General features: G+C 36.6%; 1 protein-coding gene across 1 annotated transcript in view; it reads right to left on the reverse strand.

Moving 5' to 3' along the window:
- Positions 1–18,140, reverse strand: part of STXBP5L (syntaxin binding protein 5L) — a 177,184-nt gene that overhangs the window by 45,567 nt on the left and 113,477 nt on the right. Inside the window, exons 13-18 of the mRNA XM_063394030.1 lie at positions 16,525–16,592; positions 15,303–15,343; positions 11,832–12,049; positions 8,466–8,638; positions 4,138–4,263; positions 127–278 (exon numbers count right to left, since the gene is read on the reverse strand). Coding sequence (XP_063250100.1) covers positions 127–278; positions 4,138–4,263; positions 8,466–8,638; positions 11,832–12,049; positions 15,303–15,343; positions 16,525–16,592 — 778 coding nt within the window. The remainder of the gene's footprint in view (positions 1–126; positions 279–4,137; positions 4,264–8,465; positions 8,639–11,831; positions 12,050–15,302; positions 15,344–16,524; positions 16,593–18,140) is intronic.

The following is an 18,140-nucleotide window of genomic DNA, read 5'->3' on the forward strand; positions in this document are numbered from 1 at the left end:
TTGCCAAGTTATAGAAACTCCATTGGCCGGCAAATAGTCATGCATTCCAAAAGCACTAGAAAAAGCCACAGGCAAAAAAACCAAGGAAACACATCAGGCTCATAAGTACAATGATTCATTTCCTACCTGCAGCAAACTGCCTGCTCTTGCGAGGCGAGCGGGGCTGCCGCTGGTATGGATCGCTGGATCCATAGAGGTCGAGGGTGCCCATGCTCAGCAGGACTGTCTTCTGCATGAAATCCACAACAGCCAAACCATTGCAGTTCCCAAAAGCCACTCTGTACAGAGAAACGGCCCTCAAATGTCTTAGCAATACGGAATTAAATTCTGAAGACAATAATAATTATTATTATGAACAGTGCACAAACCTTTTCTTCAGGAACTACTCAAGCTCACATTTTTTATTTCTTACAGATTTGTAATCCTGAATTTCAAAAACTGTTTTCTGAACCAACTTTCCAGAAAGCAGACTCACAACTTCTACCAACTTTCCATACCAAACACATTGCAGTAATGTTTAAATGTTGCTTCACTGAACAATATAATTCTAATAATAATGACATCAATTAAGCCTAAAAATTGGGATATAGATCTTAAAAAGTGGTTAAGCATTTATATAAAATACAAATACATGCAAAAAAATCTTTTAAAGCTCAGTGAAAATGGACAAATGAAATATATTAAGCTGTTTTGTGGAAATGACCAAATCTGAAATGCATTTATAAAATTTCCTTCCAACTCCGTCAGCTTAGCTACAGCAGTGATTCCTGTTAAAAAAGTCTCTACTGCTTTGAAATGATTCTGTAAATGCATTTTGATGGCAGTTTGATTTATGGGCAAGATCTCTCTCCTTCTGTATCAGTCTGCAATTTTAAATTCCAGACAGAAAGGATTGCAGGTACAGCCACAAAGAAACTCAAAAATCCAAACCATGTTTAATCGTATGCGGAATCACTTGCTATCAGGTTCTGTCATTTTATGTAAAAAGTGATTCAGATGGTTAGTTCAAATCACTGTAAAATATTTAAGCACTTAATTTACACTAAAAGTCAGGTGTGCAGTCACCTCCACCTGACTCTTCTTAATGTATCTCCAAAATATCTGAAAGGAGTTTGTGTGTGAAAAAACAACAATGCAGAAAAAAAGTAATGAGGTGGAGGGAAAGCAGGGCAGCTAAAAAATTGTCTTCTGCCCTACCTTTTCTTACACTGCTTCTATTATAAAAAAGAGGGTTCCATCTAGCAAATAAAAAGTAATACGTAAAGAAAAATGAAATTATTTTTCCTCAGTTGTCAAACTAGCAAATTAAGGCACCATCTGCAACAATGGATTGAATTCTACTGGTTGTTACTACACCTTGTTTACCACCCTTGTCTCAAATCTGACTGCAGTACAGCATCTATGGAATACTATGGATGCACTCTGGTTTTTCCCCACTGATGTCCCTCAGGGGCCCATACTGGGACCAGTACAGCTGAATGTCTTTACCAGTGACAGAGGCAGTGGAATCGAGGGCACCCTCAGTTAATTTGCAGACACCAAGCTGAGATGTGCCTGAGAGACAAGTGCCATCCAGAAGGACCTGGACAAGCTTGAGAAAAGGGCTCATGTGAATGGGGATAATGGTTTTAGACTAAGAGAGGATTGATTGTATGTGTTCATAAGTACTTGACTTGTGGGTGGAGGCAAAAAAAGAGGAATAAAAATGCCAAGTGTCAATCTCATCTATTAACACTTTAGGGAAAAATAGCCATTTGCACTTTGAAAATTATTAACCTGAGATTTATTAACTTTGGAAAATACGAGTCACAAGAAGAGCTAGTGATCATTCACACCCCTGGTCAGCGATTTAACAAATGTATCATTTCCTGGTCTGGATTTTTCTAAGCTCCTCTAATTTCACACACAAGCATGGATCTAATATTTCTTATACCCTAACAAATTAGTTCAAAAAAGAATGTGAAATTGCTCATTAATAACACTTCTGAGGATGGGTAAAAAAATCTAGACAGCCATTACTATTAACAAGGCTTAAGATATATTGCTAACAACCAAGTCCTTATGAAATCAAATACAAAATAAATTTCTCAGTTTTGAGCAATGAACAGAATTAGTTTCTAGGTAATGTTCCATTCTTTTGGTATCTTTCACAGAAATGCCATAAAACCCTCATCAGACATTTCTTGACAATTAATATGCAGATTAGCTGAACACTGTTACCCCGTGAACCGGTAATAAATTTCCAGTGACTGCTTTCAGTACAACAGAATCTACTTCAAAACAAATTTATTATTTGTATTTAACCTTGTTCCTCAAGGTTAACCTAGTTCTTCAGTTGTAATTGAAGCAATTTGTAAAATTTTCTTTTCTACTTTCATAACAGGAAGAAGTTTTGGATGATTCATTTCAATGTAAATAAAACAGGTGTTAATACTTTTCATTTGTAACCTTGGTACTGTTAAAAGTAAACCAAATATATTAAAATAAAATGTTGCAATGCCTGAAGTCTTTCATCTTTGCTGGGAATAAAGGCGTTTTTTGCATCTCACTTTATTCCTGTTTCATGGCTGCAGTAAAACAGTTCCAGAAATCATAGTAATTAAAAGAATACTGGAAACAGACTCCCCAGAACACACACCATTTTATGTCTTCAACCTAGTTAAGGTTGAACCTACTAATCAGTTAAGCTGATTAGTATAGGAAGAAAAATTAGGCAAAAGATGACCCAAACAACTCTACAATTAGCATGGCAAAAATTACACGTTCTCATGCTGAAGTGGAATAGCTTTTTCCACATTGTGAAAATAGATTAAAGTAGTAAACAAAAATTCTGATGAAGGAAAGGACTGTGTCTTGTCATAAGCCTGAGCAAAAAGCTGAGACAAGAGAAAGGAAGAGAGAAGAGAGTCTACATAAAAAATGTAAGGAAAAAGACCTTTCTTGGGTAGATTTCTAGGAAAGTTAAATTTAGGTTATCAGCCTACTTTATTCATACATGCATTTATTTCTGAAACAATCTTGTACTTAGCTTATGGTGCTTTAAAGGAGGCTGTCCTGTAAACTACTATTGCTCCCAGCAAATGAAACAATTTAAAGCACTTGATTGAATCAAATCAGTGGTTTAGGAAACCACTGTGACCATTAGGAGAACCATAACCTATCACAGTAATTTACAAGTGAGAGAATGGTGTGATTATTCAGATGCTGTCCTGAGGTCTGACACCTGCAAGGGAGCAAATCAGGCAAAACCTCACAGTTTGCACAAGTGACAAATGCATCAAGGTATGGTAAAGAAAAGAAACTCCTAGAATTCATTAATAGGAAACAATCTAGAAATTCAGGCTGAAAACTTGAAAAAACAGCCCCCAGAACACAATATTTTTGCAGAAATGTAGAAACTCTGAATTAAACTGCCAGTCTCTGAAAAAAGTCCAGTGAGTTATGGAAAATCAGCAGGAGTCAGCACCTAACACCCGTTACAGCAAATAGTTTTATTGGAGTAACACCTACAGGGAAAACCATTTTAATGTATCAGGGTGACTCTTAGTAAGAGAAAACATTAAAAATTTGCAAATAAACTGAACCTGAGGAAACAATTACACACACTCATTTGCATTGCCATCCAGAATACAGCATTTAAATGTTCCTTATTCAACTCTCAGTTTCGGGTCACCAATTCTTGTGCAAACAGACATTAGCACAGACATAAAAATGCTGCTCTCAGAAGACAATTTCCAACTAAGATATGATGTCATGAAAAATGGCATTTAACAGTTAATCACTTCACCATTTCCATTAAATGAATTTCACCTTGGTGAACCTTTCAAAATAACTTTGAAAATTACAGATTTGAAATGCAATTAGATCTTATTTGAAAGGATGGGAAGAATTATGTGAAAAGATTCAGTATTTTAAATAGGATTAGTAAAAATATTGGCAAGAATTGCAGTTTAACATCCCATATTACAATCTCTATGTCAGTTCAACTCATTTTTCCCCTAGAAAATGCTGATTTACAGCATCTTTTGAATACTTTGCTTTAACCTCAACTGTCTGTGGGAAATTTCATAGTTGGAAACCATGTGATTTAGTGCAATAAACAATAAATCAATGCAACCTTAATTCTGAGTTACTTACAGTCCATAAGCAGAGTTTACAGCAAGACTGGTAATCTGCTGTGGAGGCTCACCATCCACCCACACCAACTGGATAACGAGATCTGCCTGGTAGCCAGGAGGCATCCGCACAGGGCGAGCCTTAACGCTAAGATGAAGAAGAGGTACGAAATAAGAACAAAAAAACAAATGACAGAAAAATGCAAAGAGGCAAGAGAAGATGAGAAGATACACCTTTCTGTAGTGGTCCTCACCAGACCATATTAAAAACTTACTGACTTGACAAATCTATTTGTCCATGTAGTGCAAACTAGTCCTGGTTTATTTCTAAGAATATAATCACCTCATATGTGAATGAATGGTGCCTACACCAAATCTAACTATTAACACCTGTTCCTACTGTGTAATGGCAAGTTCAGTGACTTGCAAAGCAGCTAGTGAAGGTGTACATTTTAAGGGGAAGTGTAAGAGCTGAACAGCTCTATATGACTGTTTTATGTGCTTTTCTGAGTGGTACAACAATGTGGGATATGCTAAAAGAAAACATGAAATAATAGCAATGCTTTGAGGTATTCATGTTAGTCACTGGTACATTCACGCTGTAGTAGTAATTTACAGGTAAAACCCACTAGTCAGTGCATTTTCACTGTACCTGTTACTGGTGAGAGTGCTTGTATTGCACCCCTTTGCACACAGGCATAAAACAGGGCAGTCTATGTTATGTGAAAGTCATTTGTCATCTATCCTCTAAATGCATTTCCTTTACAGCAGCTTGGCACACTCACTGTTCTATTTCTTTTCCCTGTAGTACTCTTCAGACCTTACATGTGTATTTGTCTGGAGCAGTAATCAGGCACTTGGCATGGATATTGTTGTAGGAAAGACGTGACAGAGCAGTTCAGCGAGTGCTCAACCCCCTACAGTTGCCAATAGCTTTGTATTGTTGTTTTCTATTAACAGCAAACCTCTGCTCAGAGTTTTGCAATTTCTGACCTGTTCTGCTGGCACTAAAGCTTTGCCCTTCTCTTTGTTTATATGATACACACCCACGAGCATTTCTGAAGTGATGCTATTCATAACCTTAATGAAGCAAGCCCTGCATTACCCAGGAGTACTCATGTTGAGAACAAAGGTGCGAACATCTGTGAACACAAGCTGCTTAAGGGAGAGGGGTCCTTTGAGACCAGGATAAACTGAAACTACAGACAAGAGTTGTATAGAGTAAAGATGTATTATTTTCAAAGAAAGTTCACAGCAAGCAGAAGCTGGATATTTTACAAACAGTCCTTCAGAGTATCTCTGTGATGGAGCCCTTCATCTTCTGATGTCTGTGGATAAGCCCTTGAGAGGCATAATAGTGGTTTCATCTTGTACCCCATTTTCAGCTTTCAGCTCCTGCCCTTAAAAATGTTAGAAAAACATAGAACAGGTAAATTAAATCCAAGAGCCAGGACTTAGCCTAATGCCCTTTCAGCTGAGCTTTCTCTCCATGTTTTCTAATGGATAACTGATGGTGTGGGAGAACACAAGAGGCAAGCACGCTGCTCCAAGGATTTCTCAAAGCAATGCATTTATACTTTCCTTCTTCTAAACAAGCTACCATGAGACTGACAATGACTGCAGAATTAATTCTGATCTTCTAAAACATGTTTTTAAATGTGGTATTACTTTTCCAATGTGTTTTTAATGGTATGCTGAAAAATTAGACAACTTGAAGTACTTTCTAAGTTTTCTTTTGGATTCTGTCACCTGAGGGGAAAAAAAGCAAATACCTTTCCCTCTAAATATTTTTCACTGCAAATTTGAGGATCTGCTTTGATAAAAATGGATATTTTTTCACAGGGATTTTCTCCAAGCATAGAATAAACTGTAGGTGCTGCGAGACTTTAAAAATGGAGTTAAATAATTTCAGTTTTCATGACTGAGGTTGTCATTCCCATGTTTCTGTGACATCTTCCTGTTCAAGAATCTTTGAGCTATTTCTCTTGCTTCCTAACCATCCTGCTTGAACAGTAATGCAGATATTCAGTTCTGCACCTTGTTTTGGATGGCTTTTTATTTGAAGTGTTTATAATAAAAGCCTAGCAGACTGCAGGAATATGAGCAGAAGGAATGTAGACATTTCAGTGAATTCCTTGATGTGTTCTTGTTAGGCTACAGTGAATTTCACTGTTGCAAAGTTTTGGGGTTTAGTTTTTTTCACAAGCTATTCACAGTTCCTTATCACTTTGGAGTTACTTGAAGCTACTGTCAAAACCTCTGATTGACCTAATTTTGGGATGATACCAGAAGTCTGGGAACAAAGACTGACATTCTGGGTATAGCTTTATGACAACAGCATTTACATCAAAAGTATATATCTGCATAATCACAAATCCATTGGTTTCTTTGGTTATACGAGCTGCCTATTTCACTGCAAAATCTTCTGAAAGAAGCAAAACCAAGTTTAGCCCATACTGCTGCCCTTCTCTCTTGGTAACAGTTCTTTTTAATTTCAGAAAAGTGCCAAGCTTTCATTACTTCAGTCCCTCCAGTTACTTTCTTCCTAGTAGCGATTCACAGACACAAACACATTCAGTCATTCTGACTTCTGGCTAGAAAAAAATTATGTAGTGTGGAGTGCCATTCATTTGCTGATACAATGTTGAGAAGCAGATATGAAAATAAACATAATGGAGCCAGTGATGTATATATGTAAAATTTTATGTGCATTATTATACAGTTCAAGCTCTGCACTCACCCTCCATGTGCAGGTGGCTGTAGCTTTATGTTAATATTGCTCTATTTTAGATTCTGTCCTGCTGCCCACCTGAATGACTTGCATGTAAAGTCAACAGCATCACCCTGGTCTTTATTGTTGGGTTTTTTTTCTGTGTTTCACCACTACTTTCATTTTACCACCATAATTCTGCTGAGATCAGAAGTTCTTAGACAGACAAGGCCTGTGGACCCAGCTAAGGTCTGAGGGGAAAATGTGGATATTTGTATGTCTTTCCTGAGAAAGGCAATAACATACAGAAGTATACTTTTTTCTAAATGTAGGTGTGCACCAGCAGTTCTAGTGGTATAATTACTCTGACTTTGAAAAATCACTTCTCAGTCAAAATAAGGTTGTAGTTACCTTATCTAAAATTTGACAAAAATCTATTGGCCAGCATAATGTGAGATTAAGAAAACTTCTAAATGAACAAGCTGAACCTCTGTGAGTTCATTACAACTTTTCTGACTCCAGCATCAACAATTCTTCATCTTTCCCAGACAAGATCAAGTAAGAATCTCTTAAGCAAAAATCTTAGCCAGTGAAATGATTAAATGATTGCATTCTTCCTGATCTCAGTGTCATAAATAGGTTTCATGTTTGGGTTTTTTTTAATAATTGATCTCTGCCTCTTCTGTTGATTTTCATAGTTCAAATGAATGATTAATCTGAAGTCTGAAGTTCAACTGCCTGACTGAATGAGGTGGACAAATGAACGGAATGCCAAAAAATACTGTTAATTTTACAAGGACAATATCACAATGCTGCTTTTAATTGCTAATGCCATTTTCAGGAGCCAAGCAGCCCAAAGTATCTGCAAAATCAGGAAATGTTCATTTTAACTGCTTTTGAAATAATAGAGGCATTTAAAAGATTTAATAATAATAAGACCAAAATAATAATGAATTCACCAAAATGAGAGCAACTGTTGTCAGCAATGCACTCTAATTGCTGGAAAATTATAGTTTATAGAGTTTTGTACAGAATTCTTGTTTTAAAATACTCTAATCCATAATTATCTGCCTTATTAATAAGAACATATTAATCTACTCCGAAACAGTGATAATGTATTCTAGCAGAAAACAATTTGCTTCTTTCTAAAGATTAAACAAATATACACTTCCACACAGTGCGACTGTTTCATAATTGTATATTTAAAAGATTGTTTAATAAGTGTGAACACAGTTTCCATACCTTACACACCATAAACTGCATACAATTCTTTGACTAAAAAAACCCAGTGTTATAATAATTAATCAAGGAGAGAAAGCTTTGCACATGCTGGCTTTGATGGAAGTTTCTTCATGAACTATCTTCAGAAATTTCTTGAAGATTTACTCCTAGATCACACTGGAAAATGACAGCCAAACCTTTACTGTAACAGTTTATACTTGTCATAATTACTTCTACCCTTTTGAAATCCCTGGTTGATTGTTTTGCCTTAATTATTTTGTTTGTTCCATATTCTGGTTTCTTCTCATTTTGTGTCACACACATACAATGAATCTCTTTTTCTTGGGAGTTGATGGATTGACTAACAGATAAGAATGCTTTTTAGAAAGATCAGTATTGAACCAATGGCACAGACTTACCTAAGACATGGGATACTGTCCTTCATCGTTCCTTCACCAGCTACAGTGTTGGTACTGCCTGAAAGGCTCTTTAAAGAAGGAAGCTGGGAGGAAGCATCTGGAAATGGAGGATTTGTTTCTGGTTCAGGAGTAATGATGTCTTCTACTTCACATTGAAGTCGTACCTCTAATGACTTGAATAAATAAAAAGTGAAGTTATTGTTTCATACGGAAAGCTGCTGTTACTTTCAAACAAATATCAGCATGACTTTTTTAAAAAAATAACTCCCATGTAGCATTATAATTTGCAGGCAAAGAATACTGTAATTTGTTATTTATACAGAGCAACAGCAACATCAGATAGGATCTAGAAGGATCACCAACTTTGCCTCCTGATTACTCGTACACAGAGTCTCCACCAGACAAGATTTAGCCAGGATGGATAAGCCTGACAGTGTGAATAATATTGATACATGAGCTTCATTTGTCCAAAGGTGAGGGCCAGGAAATCAGAGATTGCAGCAGCCAGCTCTGTGTTCCTTAGAATGAACATGAGTTTGCTGGCTTCTAGACAGCAAAATTCAAACCAGTTACCTTTTGCTTTCCTTCTGGCCTCTCTAGAAAGGGAAAAAGAGGCCAAACCACCCTACAATCCTCTCCACTAATTCAGGAAATATTAACTGCAGGACTCCAGGGAGGAACTGGACAGGAAGTTTAAATCTAGGTAAGTAAATACTGAGCAATTCTTTCTACCTCATGACTCGTCCAGGGAAATCCTCATTTTGAAAAGAATAAAAACCAAGGTACAGCTCTCAAAGAGACAAGGTCTGGCGATTACTAGCTGAGCAGTAATTTCAGTGCTGCTACTTTGAAAGGAATAGAAGCACTTGCAGAGGTAGACACTGCAAGCTCCATCTTAGTGATCCTTCACTGAGACACCATCTGTACCAGAATGAAGATTAACAAAATAGCTAAATTTCATGAGAATCAGGAGATGAAGGTGAGTAGTACTGAAAGATCACCTGTTTCTCAAACATTGTGCTAAAACACACAAGACTTCAGAAAGAAATGATTCTGTTCAACCAAGAGAGAGAGTCCTTTCTCAAAAGTTCACAAGTGTTTTCTTCTTTCAAAATCCATGGATATTTTGTGCCTGAATCAGTTAAAGAAACCTACAGACAACATTTGCCTTCAAAGACTAATGAGTGAAATATTGAGTTCAGGAAAATTTTATCTGGAAGTAATTGCAGCTGACTGAAACAATTTATAATGCTGTTTAATCTTTATTCAGGACTGGAGTAATTGTTGAAGAGCATGTTCTTTGCTTACCATGTTAGAACTGCATCACTCTTCTTTGTATGTTTTTCTGCATGTATTCCTTTTTCTACTAAAATTAATTTTGTTAAGTTCTAACTGTTGTGCATGCGAAGAGAGATGGAAAAATTCAGGCTAAAAACACAATTGTGAATTTTTCTTATGTTTTTTCCCTGCTTTTACTGGACCTTAAGAGGTTATAGAAATGTTGAACAGCTTTATTTTGACACAGAGTAAAGATGTTTTTAGGGGATCTCATCACTAGGCTTATTGATTCCCCTTTCCACTTTTAAATGAGTGTAAACTTTTTTCTTATATTTCTTCTCAAGAGCTTGGAAGAGGACCTTCACTGAGGAAAGACTGCTCACTGAGAAAGTGATCATGTTTAATTAATAGATCCTTTTGAGATAGGGTGGAGTGGATTCGGATAAGAAAAGAAAAATAACAGCAGCAAATGTTTTTTATATAACTGCATGGCCATGAGTCCAAGGTTGGATATGAAGCAGAATTGGTCTCGTGCATACTTCTTGCCTCCGGAGTTTGATATGAAATTATGCAAATAATATTTCTGTTGAGGAAATTCCAGGCACAGCCTATGCCCCTAAGGCATACTCAGCTGCAGACTTCCCTGCTACACGGAGCAACCTTGGAGTAGCCCCCACACTTCCCAATTACCACAGCAAAAACATTAAAACACTGACATCAGGGCAGTCAAACCAACGTGGGGGCCTTAAAATGCTGGGATTTGTAGACTGAACTCAAGGTAAATTCAGTCTGGCTGATAAGGAAGGGAGGACACAAAGTGCTTTGTACCTCAGGCAGCAAAGAAATCCTGAGATTGGCCAGCTCGGTCTCAATATAGAGAAAACCACACAGCCTAAAGTCAGGTGCAGATTCCAACAAAGAATTCCATACTTTTGATTAAAAAGCCTTTTTATAAAACACTTGCATCATTAGAGCAAACACTTGAATGCAAGCAGCAAAAATGCAGACAAAAGAGAAGGCCCATTTCAGAGCTGCACAAAACCCAGGGGAATTCTGTGACTATGCCACCAAGATTACATAATTTATTACTCAGAGAAGAATGCTTATTAATTACAGATGAAATCTGAGAAACTGTCAATTTGCACATATTATAACACTTTGGAAAATAGCAGTAATGATACAATTCAGCCAGAAAAGTGCAGGACAGGGAAAAAAAAATTAAATTATAGATAATAAAAGATAAGGTGCACTTGCTGTGGAACAATGTGAGAATACTGAAATGGAGTAATTTTGGCAACATTATACATGAGCTGGTCAGTAAAGTGAAATTACTGTTCATCAGTTTTAACCTTTCCTGAAATGATACATTCAGGCAGCTTAACAATTGCCTGGGCTGGGGGGAGAAAAGAGTGGAAAACAATGGAAGAATTGTAGGTAATGAATATCCATACAGAATGGCACATGGCTACAGACCAAAAATAACACAGGTTTTTGCCACTGTAGAACATTCTAAAGTGCATTAAAATAGCGTGAAAAGGAAAGAACTATAATCAGGGAAGGTGACAATCTGGCATTTCATACAGTTTCCATCTTTAGGGAAGCAACGTCAGCATAAGCCAGAAAAAGATCAACTCTTTTTGTTTTGCTAAACTTACTGACAATTCTCAGCCTCTCCTTATGAACAGAAATAAAAGAGATTAAATACTTGAGTTGAAAAAGAGCACTGTGCATGTACACAATGTATATTGACTGACAAAAACATACAGCAGACAGTAAATTTAGACCAGGTGAATACAACAGACATTACTGTATCATAAAGTCTTCAAAGCAAACCGTGTCTGAAAGCTGCACTGTATGTTACTACTAAAGCAGAAAGAAAGTGGAGAGCAGATTCCCAAACCCTCAGATTTTTGTCAGTAACTGAAGTAGGATCAAGATTTCTCTGGAAAGGTTTGAAATGGAATGTCCCTGTATTTACCTGTATTTACACTGCTTGCTATTTTTATTTAAGTACTTGAGCACAGATGAAGCAAGGCATTTTGATTTAGAAATTATGCTCTCTTATAAGAGAGTGAAATGAGTACTTACTGCAATTTCAGTATTTACTTCATGTTTGCTGAACCTGTAAACAATCACATATGCAGAAACTCCTGCCACACAGAAAATCCGGCTTTCAGGACACCAGTACATCATCTGAACAGCAAAAGGATCTTCTTCCACAATCTCAGCTGTTGCTTTTCCTTCTCCCACTTTCTGTTTTTCAAAGACCTTTGAGGTTTTTAATTTATACAACATCTGTAGAGTAACTGGAATATATTAAGACATATAAAAAATAATAACATGAAGCAAATCAGTTTAAAAATTCCTCAGTTCCCACTTCTTCTCAGTTATGGCATAACAAGGAGTCTTAGGAAAGCCTAAGAGGAGAAGATGTGTAATATACAATTGTCCAAACCAGGACAAAAATACAGATACTATTCTAGTACACATTACTGGTAGGAAATGCATTTAATACTTCTCAAAAGGGTATTTCTCTGTGCAACACTTCTTAGTACTTTCTGGGGAAGGGTGCCAAAGGTGTAAATCATTGTGTCTGTAGTTAGGCTTATAATCAGTGCTATAGAGAGCTCTGATAATATCGATACTTTCCCAAAGAGATGTGAAACTAAGATTTCATTTGTCTGAGGTTATGGTCTTGATAGAATGTAAGGACTGTATGGCAATTCAAGAGAAAACATTAGGAAACCATGCTGGTGGCCTGGTCAATACAAAGTTCTTCCAAATTAATGGGAGTTTAAAAATGTTTTGAATTTCTTGACTAATAAGTAGATCTATATTTATACCTGTATATAAAATCATAATATCCAGAAGCTTTTGTCAAGATTAGAACTCCACTGCAGCAAATTCCAGAGGTAAAGGAGGGGTGACAATTCACCCCATCATGTTTTACATTCTTCCCTGTTTTTACTACTTTTACATTGGTTTCTCAGTGGCATTAATCAGTAATTGCATAAGGTCAGACAAAGTCAGTCAGGCCCAGCACCCCTGAAGGTGTGCATTTCCACAAAGGCACAACTGCTGCCTGTGTCAGTGTAATCGTGGTAGCTCAGCCTGGCCAGCTTGTGTAACAAGATCAACAGGGAGATGAAAGGACAGTGTCTTAGTTATGTAACCAGATGATGAACACAGCAAAACCCCATTTTTGTTTGGCAGTGCAGATATATTCCAGGAGGTTTAGCATATGCAATTTTTAATGTTTTAAAAAGTTTTAGCACATAAAGCACTTCCAAATTTTCACAAATTACAGCAAGTCCTTCTGTAATAAATATGTAATTCTTTCTGCCCTCAGAGGCAAAGAAAGAGGATTTAGGTTTGCTCTTAGTGCCAGTAGCAGATCTAGAGTGGTACTTCAAATCAGGCATCATGGGTCCATGCACATTATGACTGGAAAAATTATAGAATCATAGGGTACAGAGTACAAGACAAGACTCCCTGTGCTGCTCTGAATTACTGGGTACCATCTGCACAAGTAAATAAAACACCAGCAATTTCTTTTGAATAAAGATAGATTTGGAAAACAGCTCCAGTGGCCTAGCAAGTCCCTGTCTCTCACATATCTGTGCTTTCAGACACAAGATTACACAATTAAAATATGTCTAAAAGTGAAGTATTTTGTGCCTTCAAATACCAGTAGGATATTATGTTTGCTAAGGACTCTCAAATGAGCTTTGAACTCCATTAAAAAGGTTAACACCTTGTAAATAAAATAAATAAAATACTTGTAATAGTCAAAACCTTTAAAATAAAGAGTACCAAGTATGGTACGAGTAACACAGTACATGGCCTGAACAGCAGGACTAGAACCAGGACATCAGAGATGCACTGAACATACCAGCACTGTTGAAGAGATTGTGAATATTCATGATCATCTAAGCTTTTAATGTAAAGAAAAATTCCTACTGCAGCATTTATATATTGAGTAGGTTATGCCTATATTCCCTATGAGAGGTTTTTTCCTTTCCCCATTTCTGCCAGAGTTATAGAAGGAATAACTAGCACATTACCTCCTGTGCAGTATATGCACTAAATGCCTTGGGGTCTTCCAACAGTCTGTATTGTTTCACCCTAACTTTAGAGCCTGTATTTGCACATTCTTGTTAAAAATGAAATATTCACAAGACAAAGTCTAATGTCTCACTGTACTTCTCTAAATGAAACTAATTATCCTACTTTTCTTCTTATTAAAGCTCTCAAAAACGTCTCATTTTGCAGATAAACTGTTGACTTCATTTGATGATTGGTGTTCACCATAACTTGAAGACAGTGGAAGATGTAAATTCTGAGCAGCATGTTTCTGTTTTCCCATCATTTCCAAACAGACAAATTACATAATAAAAAGCCAATCCATGGCCATCCATGTTCAGTTGCTGCGGCTATTTAATACATGAAATGTATTTTGTGAAATAAGGCTTTGGAAATCCTCATTTTCTCCTTGTCCATCCTGAGTGAAACTATTTGGTATTAAGCAAGAAGGCAAGTACCTGACAAAGTCATCAGGCTTAGCTGACATTAAAAACTTGTTAACATTCCCCATACTTGTCTGGAAATGGTAGCAATATTCATCATTTCAATTCTGTGGCACCACGTGGAACTAGCAGGTATTTTAGGTATCTCCTACTCCATGATCTTGGCACCCATCACAGACTGATTATTAGCATCATATTAAATCTCTCCATGTCTAACACTTCATCCAGAATTGTCTTTCACACTCTCTTTTTCTTTAACACATTAATACCTCATAAAAAAGAGAGATATTACCCAGATATCCCTGTACCACCAAAGAGACAAGAATACAAGGCAACTCTACAAGAACTTTGGTGAAGCCCTGTCAATTATTTGAAGCAGAATATTTTAAATTTATATCAAAATGTATGTGTATCTTAATAAATATATTTTACTAATGAATACCATGTATATTTTCTGTAGGGGAAAATGCTGGCTGCTGCTATGTGCAGTTATAGCTGGATTGTATGAAACAAGTATTTTCTGAAGCTTTTTCCTGCTAGGATGAATGGAAATGCCTCCCAATTATTTCCCAGAATTTGAGACTGAACAAGAAAAGATTTGTGTCTTTTCCACCCTCACCAGATCAAATATGTTTTGAAATATATGAATGCATTGTAATAGTTTTTTGCTTAGCTATAAAGAAGATTTTGTTGTACTCTGCACAGAAGTGACATGACAACTGGAACTCAGTGTTAGATGTAACTGAGCCCTCTATACACACAAGAATGTGCCCTAGGGATTTTTACCAACACTTCATCCTTCGTAGATTTTGGTATGTTGGACCTTGAGTTATTATTCCTCACTCTTTTCTGCCTAATAGATCTCATTAGCAGCATTTTTTCTCTTAATAAACATTTCCTTAATTTCACCCCTTTGTCCTAATTATATCAGCCCAGCTATTACTACTGAACCTGTTAAATATCCTGGTTTATATCTAAATGTGTGCTTGTGTGATTTTTCAGCATTATGTAAAAGTGAATTTTAGAAACTTACTGGCAGAAGCATCCCAAAATTTTACTGATCCATCTGCATGGCTTAAAAAAATATAAAAATTAAATGTGTTAAAACAAGATGCAATTCTAAAACATCATCTACTTTCATGACTAATAAATACAAGAAAAAATTCATTTTGTTTATGTAACTCTCTATAACTTACTGACAATATATTAAAGACATACATACTAACTGTAAGAAAATATTTTGTTATTTGGTTTCATTTGGTTACCAAAATATTTTTATGCATTTCCTGCAGAGAACTAAGCCCCCAATGAATTTTAAGATTGCAACAAGAAGAAATTACTTCCTATACTAATAATGAGTTTAAGATGGAACACTTTTGGCTTTGCAGTGGGCCAGCATCAAATCTATGCACTCTATAAATGCCACGTATAGCGAACTTGGAAAGAACAGAAGGTAACTTCAATTTACTTGATACTTCACAACTGTGTTCTTTTTATTAACAGAAAATCCCTGAAGCAAAGCTGGATTAAAAGGAGACACTTCTGTTCACAATGAGAATGATCCCTTCATCACTTTCTCATACTATTGCATACATCATAACCTTATTTTTCAATTCAAGTATCTTTAGTATCATTGATAGTAACAATTCATCAAATACATGACTGAGACCAGAGGAAAACTCATGGTGCATCTTAGCTGACTGAATAGTGTCTGTTCCACAGTATGATCCCTTGGGAATCCATCAGGCACTGCTCATGGGGCTCCTACTGCAACCTGAGCCTTTCTAGGCCTTTTTGCTCTGGTTCTCTGCCCACAGGGTAAAATTCATCCCAGAGCACCATACCCTCACTAATGCTGAGTATTAAAATGAATTCCCAAAGCGTCCCCAGATAGAGAGTCTCCAGAAGGCCAAGGGACATAGAACAACAGCTGCTCTCCTTTTTGAAGCTATCCTCTGTCATCTTCAAGGTGAAAATATTCTCTTGCAATAGATTTTTTTTTCCAAAGACCCTGTCTTCACAAGCATTTCTATCTAACACTGGGGTCTCAAATGGTCATTCTTAATGGTAGCTCATCTCTGGGTACTAAATTCTGCTTTCTACAGCAAAATAGAATTTCTGTGGTGACACTACTCAAGCGAAGAGCCAGGAAATGCATAGATGGTGAAGTCTCAACTCTTATCTGTAGCCAACCCAAAATCAAAAGGAGTAGACACAAATACTTTAAAAGTACCAATCCCCAGTCTCATTCTCACCCTGTAATAATGATTTCAGGATATGTCTGAGCTCCAAGATTCCATGCTCCACCACTGATAGGCCACTCCTAAACGAACAAAAGTATAGAGACCACAACTTATTCTGCTGAACCTTGCTTGGTTAATTTTTAAATTCAGGAGTAGACAACATCTTCCCCCAAAAAGCAATACAATTTGTAAAAGAAGAAAAAAAAAAAAAAGTAAAATTCAAGACTTTTACAGTTCATTAACATTTTTGTGTCATCAGTTCAGGCTCTGGAAACTTAATGTATTTTTTATATTTTTATATATAACTTTTACATTATCAACTAATGTTCTATGCTTTTAAAATATTTCTGCACAGCTAACATTCAACAAACTAAAACAGCAAGGAGAAGGAGGAGTAACAAACAATTCTGCTGGTCTTTTGAGATGGCTTTTCTCTTGGAGGTTCTATAGAACACTGAGTAGACAGAGAATTTATTTTGGATGCAAAGACCACTGAAGAAGCTGGACCAGAAACAAGTATCAGAGCGTGATGCCATGAGATGAGAGAATGCAACTTTTACAGAACATATGAGATCATCATGGCAAGACTCCCATTCTCCTAGTCTAGAATGCTGTCCTGTGCAGAAAGGCCTGACACGTATGGATACAGGACACAGGATGTAGAGGGTGACTTGTGCAGAGTGGGTCAGGATGTGTGCTGAGCATGAGTGGGTGGAGAAAAACTGGGAGCACAAACTCTTTCTGTGGATACATGGAGTGGATGCTTGTGGGTACAGAAATGGGTGTCTGGCACGAGTGACTACCTGCCTTCAGAGTGTGAATTTGTACATGCACAAAGAAAGCAAGGGGACAAGGGAGGATGCAGGGAATACAGGTATGTGTGCAAATTGTACGAGGTTAGGGTAGACTCAAATGGGAGAAATAAAAATATTTTCTGAAGTACTTTTGTGAACCAAGATTCAAAAGAAGTAGAGAGGGCTCACTCTCTGAGTTAATGGAAAACAAGTGAGCTCCAAGGAAAATACTTCCATTGATTTGAATAGAGAATTGATGATGTCTGACTTATTTACCCAGTATTTTTTCTACTTTATTTATTAAAATGGATTATTTCTAGCCAAAATACAAACCAGTTTAAAGCTAGAAATTTATAAAATAATAGCATTTCTTCTTTTATTTCCTGCAGCTTGTCCTATTTCTACAGCATTGTGGTAAGATTTTGGTAGCTCAGTAAAATAATTATTATTATCCCTATTTAATAACAAATCTCACAGACGATGTCAACTCTCACTGAACCTCTTCTGCTTAAGTCTTTCAATTAAAATGCTTTCACTTTTTTCTTTGATAGAGAGAACCTATCTGTACAAATTTGAATTGTACACTGATGTCTCCCTTTTAACACAATCTGATCTGGAATAACTCCAGCATCTTAATCATTAAGTCCTGTCTAATGGTAATTAATGGTTCTGCTTGAAGTGGTCATGTTTCTGAGAGACAAACACTGGACTGTAATCAGGCTGCTAAGCTGCAGCTAAGCAGGTGGGACTAACCTTAAAGTGATTATTAAAGGAGTAAACCAAAAATAATTTCGTAAGATGTTACAAAAACATAGGTTACACATCTACTTCCTT

Source organism: Prinia subflava, chromosome 3 (assembly GCF_021018805.1).
Source record: "Prinia subflava isolate CZ2003 ecotype Zambia chromosome 3, Cam_Psub_1.2, whole genome shotgun sequence".
Taxonomy (NCBI): Eukaryota; Metazoa; Chordata; class Aves; order Passeriformes; family Cisticolidae; genus Prinia; species Prinia subflava.